The sequence below is a fragment of the Babylonia areolata genome, chromosome 5 (assembly GCF_041734735.1).
Source record: "Babylonia areolata isolate BAREFJ2019XMU chromosome 5, ASM4173473v1, whole genome shotgun sequence".
NCBI lineage: Eukaryota > Metazoa > Mollusca > Gastropoda > Neogastropoda > Buccinidae > Babylonia > Babylonia areolata.
The window spans coordinates 47,613,037-47,623,036 of NC_134880.1; the positions used below are offsets into that span (position 1 = coordinate 47,613,037).

The 10,000-nt window shown below is 43.7% G+C and overlaps 1 protein-coding gene across 1 annotated transcript in view; it reads right to left on the reverse strand.

The window, feature by feature from the left end:
- Positions 1–10,000, reverse strand: part of LOC143282300 (adipokinetic hormone/corazonin-related peptide receptor variant I-like) — a 169,190-nt gene that overhangs the window by 32,450 nt on the left and 126,740 nt on the right. The window contains exon 2 of the mRNA XM_076587900.1: positions 9,221–9,425. Within this exon, the coding sequence (XP_076444015.1) occupies positions 9,221–9,425 (205 nt within the window). The remainder of the gene's footprint in view (positions 1–9,220; positions 9,426–10,000) is intronic.

Here is a 10,000-nt window from a genome sequence, read left to right on the forward strand (position 1 = left end):
CTCTGAGAGAGATACTACTTACATAGCCATGTCTGTGTCCTCCTCTGAGAAAGATACCACTTATATAGCCATGTCTCTGTCTTTCTCCGAGAGAGATACCATTTACATAGCCATGTCTCTGTCCTCCTCTGAGAGAGATACTACTTACATAGCCATGTCTGTGTCCTCCTCTGAGAAAGATACCACTTATATAGCCGAGTCTCTGTCCTCCTCTGAGAGAGATACCATTTACATAGCCATGTCTCTGTCCTCCTCTAAGAGAGATACCAATTACATAGCCATGTCTCTGTCTTTCCCAGAGAGATATACCATTTACATAGCCATGTCTCTGTCCTCCTCCGAGAGAGATACCACTTACATAGCCATGTCTCTGTTCTCCGAGAGAGATACTATTTACATAGCCATCTCTCTTTCCTCCTCCGAAAGAGGTGCCACTTACATAGCCATGTATCCGTCCTCCTCCGAGAGAGATACCATTTACATAGCCATGTCTTTGTCCTCCTCTGAGAGAGGTACCACTTACATAGCCATGTCTTTGTCCTCCTCTGAGAGAGATACCATTTACATAGCCATGTCTCTGTCTTCCTCCGAGAGAGATACCATTTACATAGCCATGTCTCTGTCCTCCTCTGAGAGAGATACTACTTACATAGCCATGTCTGTGTCCTCCTCTGAGAAAGATACCACTTATATAGCTATGTCTCTGTCTTTCTCCGAGAGAGATACCATTTACATCGCCATGTCTCTGTCCTCCTCTGAGAGAGATACTACTTACATAGCCATGTCTGTGTCCTCCTCTGAGAAAGATGCCACTTATATAGCCGAGTCTCTGTCCTCCTCCGAGAGAGATACCATTTACATTGCAATGTCTCTTTCCTCCTCCGAGAGAGATACAATTTACATAGCCATGTCTCTGTCCTCCTCTAAGAGAGATACCAATTACATAGCCATGTCTCTGTCTTTCCCAGAGAGAGATACCATTTACATAGCCATGTCTCTGTCCTCCTCCGAGAGAGATACCACTTACATAGCCATGTCTCTGTTCTCCTCCGAGAGAGATACTATTTACATAGCCATCTCTTTCCTCCTCCGAGAGAGGTGCCACTTACATAGCCATGTATCCGTCCTCCTCCGAGAGAGGTGCCACTTACATAGCCATGTCTTTGTCCTCCTCTGAGAGAGGTATCACTTACATAGCCATGTCTCTGTCCTCCTCCGAGGGAGATACCATTTACATAGCCATGTCTCTGTCCTCCTCTAAGAGAGATACCATTTACATAGCCATGTCTTTGTCCTCCTCTGAGAGAGATACCATTTTCTTAGCCATGTCTCTGTCCTCCTTCAAGAGAGGTGCCACTTACATAGCCATGTCTCTGTCCTCCTCCAAGAGAGGTACCACTTACATAGCCATGTCTCTGTCTTTCTCTGAGAGTGATACCATTTACATAGCCATGTCTCTGTCCTCCTCTGAGAGAGATACCATTTACATAGCCATGCCTCTGTCCTCCTTCAAGAGAGGTGCCACTTACATAGCCATGTCTCTGTCCTCTTTCAAGAGAGGTACCACTTACATAGCCATGTCTCTGTCTTTCTCTGAGAGAGATACCATTTACATAGCCATGTCTCTGTCCTCCTCTGAGAGAGATACCATTTACATAGCCATGTCTCTGTCATCCTCTGAGAGAGGTACCACTTACATAGCCACGTCTCTATCCTCCTCTGAGAGAGATACCATTTACATAGCCATGTCTCTTTCCTCCTCAGAGAGAGATGCAATTTACATAGCCATGTCTCTGTCCTCCTCCGAGAGAGATGCCATTTACATAGCTATATCTCTGTCCTCCTCTGAGAGAGATACCATTTACATAGCCATGTCTCTGTCCTCCTCCGAGAGAGATACCACTTACATAGCCATGTCTCTGTTCTCCTCCGAGAGAGATTCCATTTACATAGCCATGTCTCTGTCCTCCTCCGAGAGAGATACCATTTACATAGCCATGTCTCTGTCTTTCCCAGAGAGAGATACCATTTACATAGCCATGTCTCTGTCTTCCTCCGAGAGAGATACCACTTACATAGCCATGTCTCTGTCTTTTTCTGAGAGAGATACCATTTACATAGCTATTGTCTTTCTCTGAGAGAGATACCATTTACATAGCTATTTCTCTGTCCTCGTCCGAGAGAGATACCATTTACATTGCCATGTCTCTTTCCTCCTCCGAGAGAGATACCATTTACATAGCCATGTCTCTGTCCTCCTCCGAGAGAGATACCATTTACATAGCCATGTCTCTGTCCTCCTCCGACAGAGGTGCCGCTTATATAGCCATGTCTCTGTCCTAGTCCGAGAGAGATACCATTTACATTGCCATGTCTCTTTCCTCCTCCGAGAGAGATACCATTTACATAGCCATGTCTCTGTCCTCCTCTAAGAGAGATACCACTTACATAGCCATATCTCTGTCATCCTCTGAGAGAGATACCATCATAGCCATGTCTCTGTCATCCTCCGAGAGAGATACCACTTCCATAGCCATGTCTCTGTTCTCCTCCGAGAGAGATACCATCATAGCCATGTCTCTGTCCTCCTCCGAGAGAGATACCATTTACATAGCCATGTCTCTGTCCTCCTCTAAGAGAGATACCACTTACACAGCCATGTCTCTGTCTTTCCCAGAGAGAGATACCATTTACATAGCCATGTCTCTGTCCTCCTCTAAGAGAGATACCACTTACATAGCCATGTCTCTGTCTTTCCCAGAGAGAGATACCATTTACATAGCCATGTCTCTGTCCTCCTCTAAGAGAGATACCAATTACATAGCCATGTCTCTGTCTTTCCCAGAGAGAGATACCATTTACATAGCCATGTCTCTGTCCTCCTCCGAGAGAGATACCACTTACATAGCCATGTCTCTGTTCTCCTCCGAGAGAGATACCATTTACATAGCCATGTCTCTTTCCTCCTCCGAGAGAGATACCATTTACATGGCCATGTCTCTGTCCTCCTCCGAGAGAGATACCATTTACATAGCCACGTCTATGTCCTCCTCTGAGAGAGGTGCCACTTACATAAGCATGTCTCTGTCCTCCTCTGAGAGAGGTACCACTTACATAGCCATGTCTCTGTCTTTCTCTGAGAGAGATACCATTTACATAGCCATGTCTCTGTCCTCCTCCGAGAGAGGTGCCACTTACATAGCCATGTCTCTGTCCTGCTCCGAGAGAGGAGCCATTTACATAACCGTGTTCCCGCCCTTCTCCACGGAAAAAAAAATTCATTACATTCCAAGAATTTTCCAAAGCTGCCATCGATAGGTGATATTTTAAGGAGAATGGGAACTAAACAAAAGTTGGGTTTTACAACAACACCACAACCACCACCACCATGAACAACAGAAAGAAAAAATCAACAAAAGAAAGAAGAAAGAAAGAAAAATGCACTAAACTTATCCTCCATCGCGGAATAATATATAAATCAAGAGAGGTCAAAGTATACGCACAGCAGTAGAAGGAAGCTCACACAAAGCTAATATTCAGAAGCGTAAGCAAGTGTCAGCACTGGCCATGTTGTGTAAACGGAAAGGATCTACCCAGTTGTGTTGCACCCCAGGTTTCCGGACCAAACAGTAAGGGAGGCAACTGAGCGCTGCTTACCTACCTTTCTGCACTTTTCACGATGATTTGGCAGTTTCAATTTCAGTTTCAGTTTACCAAGGAGGCGTCACTGCGTTCGGACAAATCCATATATACTACACCGCATCTGCATCAGGCAAATGCCTGACCAACAGCATAGCACAACGCGTTTAGTCAGGTTTTAACTGCATGTTTATAATATTTGTGTACCTATCAGAGTGGATTTCTTCTACAGAATTTTGCCAGAGGACAACACTTTTGTTGAGTGAGGTGTCTGTTTAGTGCTCCTCGTGCATTCTACGCACGGGACCTCGGTTTCTCGCCTCAACCGAAGGACAACTCTGCATGCTGCACACGGGACTTCAGTTTATCGTCACGATTCGCATGCATACAAGAAGATAGAGAGAACCAGAGCATGCGGGGGCTTCAGCGTGGTCTGAGACTGCTATTTTTTGTCTCCCCGTGTGGGCTTCAGTCTTGTCAGTTTTTCAGTTTTCACTTTCTCAAGGAGGCGTCACTGCGTTCGGACAAATCCATACACGCTACACCGCATCTGTTGAGCAGATGCCTGACCAGCAGCATAACCCAACGCGCTTAGTCAGGCCTTGAGTGCATGCTTACATATTTGTGTACCTATGAAAGTGGATTTCATTTTACGTAATTTCGCCAGAGGACAACACTCTCGTTGCCATGGGTTCTTTTTCAGTGCGCCAAGTGCGTGCTGCACACGGGACCTCGGTTTATCGTCTCATCCGAAAGACTAGACGCTCAGTTTGATTTTCCAGTCAAACTTAGGAGAAAGGGCGAGAGCGGGATTCGAACCCACACCCTCACGGACTCTCTGTATTGGCAGCTGAGCGTCTTAACCATTCTGCCACCTTCCTCCCAGTCTTGTCAGTGTTGTTGCAGTCTGCACAGTTATTGCCAATATCGTTCTTGGGCACTTCTTCACTGATGATGGTACTTAATCATTACTATTTCCAGATGATGTCAGCTGATATTAATCTTGGTCTTGTCTGGGTTTTTGATATTTGTCATGAGTTTCGTTTTCGTCTCATCGCCGATTCCATTCCGTGCTTGATTGATGTATCATCCAAGCGGTTCGCTACCTTCGCTAACTCTTCCTCACTGCCTGGCAGCTCAGCCAAGTCATTACGAAATAAGAAATTTGTGATGGTACGTCCTCTTATGCTGATTGTGCCAGAGTGCCCTTCCAGGGCATTAGTCATTATACAGTCCAAGAGAACGAACGTTGAAGAGTTTTGGAGATAGAAGACAGCCTTGACGGACCCCAGCTGACATGTGCAACCGGTCGCCGACAATTTCGTGAACAAAGACTGCATTGTTGGTTTCTGTGCACAGCTGACTGATGGTGTTGATCAGCTTTTGGCCCGTGTTGTGTTCATTTATGGTTGCCCACAGTGCATCATGCCACATTCGATCAAATGCCTTCTTAAAGTCGATGAAGACAATATAGATTTGTTTTGGTTGGTGTTGGCTTTATCATTTCTCACACAGAAGACGAAGATTGAAAATCTGTCCTGTGGTGCTTCTATCACTGTGGAATACAGCTTTTTCTTCTATGACTTCTTCTGCCTGTCGTCTGTATAGGAATACTTTGAGCATCACTTTGTTTGCATTGCCAATCAGACTGATAAGTCTGTCATTCTGGCATTATTGTAAGTTGCTTTTCTTTGGCAGAGTGATAATCAGAGACTTTTCCTGTTGATGGCCATTGTCCAGTCCAGATTTTGGTAAGGGCATGAATCATTGCCTCTCCTCCAGTTTTTTTTTAATTTTTTTTTTTTTAGTTCAGCTGGTATGTTGTCAGTGCCTCGTGCTTCTAGTGATCTTATGGCTTTCTTTACTTCACGCAGTACCGGAGAGTCATCATTGTTGCCTCACCGCTTGAGAGTACACTGGGGTCTGCATTTGGCAGTAGGTTGTAAAGATATCTCCAACACATTCATTCCACCCGTGCATAATGTCTTTTTCGTCTGAGGCATTTTACTTCTTTGTCCTGAATCGTGTTGACTCTGGACTGACTTTGCTTTGTCATATCTTTCATAACTTGGAATGCTTTTCTACTGCTGTTCTTGTTCAGACAGTTTTCTGTTTCATTGCAATGTTCTTTGATCCAGTCCTTCTTGGCTCTCTCCACGCCTTGTCAGATCTGTTGTTGACCTCTTTGTATTCTGCTGTTCTTTGTTGTGTACCTGGCGTTCTTCGTGTCTCTTCGTTCGTCACACATGTCCAAGAACTCTTCTCTGCCCCAGGGCTGGGTTTTCCGGCGGTGGCGTGTGTGTGTTTGTTTGTTGTTGTTGGGGTTTTTTTTTTAGCAGTCTTCTGGCTGCTTCAGTCATTGCTGTGTTGAAAGTGGTGGTCATCACTTCAACATCCTCATCAAGCGCTAGCAGTGGTGCAAACTTTCCGACAATAATTGTTTGTTTTAAGGAATCAAAGATGGAATGATCCTTCAGTCGTTTAAGATTGATTTTCAGTCTGGTGCTTTGGGATTTCTTGATCTTCAAAAACCTTGACTCTGGTTTTCATAACAACAAGATGATGCTCACTTCCAACATCTGCACTAGGGAATGTCCTAGCCTTTGGTCTGTTGATGTCCGACTGGAATCGATGTTGTACCACAATGTAGTCACTTTGGTTGTGATAGGACACACCAGGTGCGTGCAATGTCCAGCGCCGTGAGGCCTTGTGTTTCCCAGGAGCATGTTGATGCAGCTGGCAGATTCCAGTAGGCGCAACTCTCGCTCCTTGGTGGTTTCCCGTGTCAGTCTATCAGGATTCAGTTATGTTCACATACACACTCATAAAGACATATAACATTTTACGTGTATGACATACACAGACGTGGGAAGTCAGTGAGACAGACGGACAGACAGACATACAGAGAGACAGATAATCAGAAGGATTGAGGTCTTGTCCCAGAGGGAGACGGGCTTGTGCAAAGGCGTATCGCTTTCATCCAAAGGTCAGAGAGTCCCAAAGGTTTGAGGTCTGGTCACAGTGCTTTTAGATAAATGAGACGCTGCTCACACAATTCTCCATTTTTTCTTATTTTTTCTCTTCCTTCTTTTCTCATTTGAACACACACACGCGCGCACGCACACACACTCTCTCTCTCTCTCTCTCTCTCTCTCTCTCTCTCTCTCTCTCTCTCTCTCTCTCTCTCTCTCTCTCTCTCTCTCTCTCGGCTTTGTATCGAAATTTAAAGATAGACTTATAGCATGTTACAAACAAAACTGGCACGGAGAATTAGAGAGCAGTGATAGGTATAGGTTGTTTTATTCATTTAAATATCACTATTTCAAACGGAGAAGTATGTTAACAAATAAATGGCATAAAATATGCTTTGCGAAGCTCAGATTGAGAGAACGTGGACTGAATGCCAACAGAAGATGGTTCGATCACACGTTAACAACATCTCCTTGCCCAATGTGTGGCGAAAACCCAGAAGATGAAAATCATTTTATATTCAGCTGCAAAAGATACGATGAATTGCGAATAAAACTGTACCCATTTCAATACAGATCCAGCGCAGAGAAAAGATTTGTTCGGCATACTGATGACAGAAAATGAAGATATGATGCTTTCACTTGCAAAATATTCATCTGAAGCAATAAATATACGGAAAACGTCCATCATCGGTCCAAATATTCATTAATCAATTTAAAATTAGTATGGGTTCTATGAGTTAAAAAAAACCAACATGGATTAAAAGGAAAGACTACATTTGGATGGTCAATCTCGACATTGTAATCATTTGGTGTGTTCGTATTGATATGATGGGTTTTGATGTTGATGTTGAGGCATGAATAATTATTTCAGGATTTATATGTACTTTATTATGTGTTTGTATTGATATGATGTGTGTCGATGTTACATGTGTGAATATTTATTATGTTTTATCTGTACTTTGTTTTCTGTGTACTGTTCAAACCTTGGAGACGAACGACTGAAAAAAACACATTACCCCCCTGTCACATGTACTTTAAGCTAATGATAAAGTGCCAAAGTGTCGCAAATCTCTTATTAGTTTATGTTGTTCCAATTTTTGTTTGTTGTTTTTTCTATTCCATTTTTATCTATTTTGCACCATTTTGTTCTGATTAGTACTTACAATGTCACCAGAGCTTTTCAGCTAATGACAAAAGCATTTCAGTGTTCAGTTCAGTGTTCTCTCTCTCTCTCTCTCTCTCTCTCTCTCTCTCTCTCACACACACACACACACACACACACACACACACACACACACACACACACACACACACACACGTGCGCGCATACACACACACACATACACACACACACGCCCAGCCGCTATTTTGGCGCGAATGCAAATCCCGTTGAGGCATTTAGTCAGTATCGTTACATAATTGAATTTCTCCATTATCTTGCCGCATTTCTACGATACTAACAACCGCGAAAAAGTGTAGTTAGCTACTAGTCAGTTTCGTTCTTCACATGTTTGTTACCTGATTTTTTTGTCTGTCCATTATTACATGTGTTAGTCTCGTATTTTCATCGTAGATAGCTATTTTATAGTTTTACACGCCACTAGTGTACGTGACACTTTAAACGTTTTTTTTGTTTGTTTGTTTGTTTTTGTTGGTTTTTTTCTAGCTGCCCCGTCACCTGAACCATTTCAGTGGCATTACTCCCACGCCGCTCATTCCGAGCCCCCACTTTACACGACAACACAGTCCCAGCGTCGGCAGTCCGCAGGGAACCATCAATGTTGGGTAGCCAGAAGGCCACACACCAGAGGAGACCCTGCACTCCTGCTGAGTCACTTCGGTGGTGTTCGGTAGTGCCTGTTATGATGTAACGTACTTAGGACACCACCTACTAAGCCCCCTACTGACGACAATAATGGCCTTGTCGCGGAGCCAGACTGAGTGAGCGTCCCTCCCAGGGTGAAGAACTTTATACGGTTTTTGGCTGGAGTATTTGGTTCCTGTTCTTTGTATGCTGATTCGGTATTACTTTTTACTCTAAATTTACTTCTTCTTTTTTTTTTTTGTATTATCAGTTTATCTAAACTAGAGTTTTACAAGAACGCTGTGACAAATAATGAAACTGAACAACGCTTTAAAGATGCAACAAATATAAAACACAGACAAGCACTGACTATGTTAGGAATCAGCGCCCGTAACTAACAGATCGAACAAGGAAGGTATATATATATATATATATATATATATATATATATATATGGGGGGGGGGTATAAAACAAAAACAAACAAACAAAACACAAACACACCGAAAGAGCAAAGACTGCGTGCCTGTGTGCCACATGTAAGAGTTTAGAAGACGAGATTCATCTTTCGGACAATTGTGTGAAATTCTATATTTTTCAGAAACATATTGCTAAACGATAAATGTCGTCCGAATACCAAGCCTAGCGAGCTGATCTTACCCAAAGAATTACAGAGCCAAGACTGGCAACATTTGTCCATGAATGTTTTTGTTTCATATGTTTGTTTGTTTTATTGTGTCTTGTAAGTATTTAGGTTTTCTGACAATAAAATGTTCTATTATATTCAAGGACGGCACAGCCACTCACTTTTGCTCTGGCGGGTCTTCTTGGAGATCTGGCAGAGGATGAGCCCATAGGAGGCGGTGATGATGAGCAGGGGTAGGCCGTAGAGAGCCAGCAGGTTGAAGAGGTTGTAGGCCAACTCGTGCTGCGGGCTGGGGAAGAAGTTGAAGGTCACACACTGGCGGAACCAGCGGTGTGTCGGGTGCCGCTCCACATGGAAAATCACGCTCTGGAATCAGAACAGGATGATGATGATGATGATAACCATGGCAGTGAGCAGGAGCAGGAGGTGGAGGAGGAGGAGATCACAATAAGAACATTATGATGACAATATCCATATTGATTGTTAACAGGAGGAGAAGGAGGAGGAGATCACACTCTGGAATCAGAACAGGATGATGATGATAACCATGGCAGTTAGCAGGAGCAGGAGGTGGAGGAGGAGGAGGAGGAGATCACAATAAGAACATGATGATGACAATGATATCCATACTGAAAATTAGGAGGGGGAGGAGGAGGAGGTGGAGATCATAATCTGGGATGAGAGCATGATGATGACAATGATAACCATATTGACAGTTAGCAGGAGGAGGAAGAGGAGAAGGAGAAGAAAGAGGAGGAGATTACGATCTGGGATATGAACATGATAATGATAACCATATTGACAATTAGCAGGAGGAGGAAGAGGTGAAGGAAGAGGAGGAGGAGGAGATCACATTCTGGAATCAGAACATGATGATGACAATGATAACCATGTTGACAGTTAGCAGGAGGAGGAGGAGGAGAACATCGCGATCTGGGATA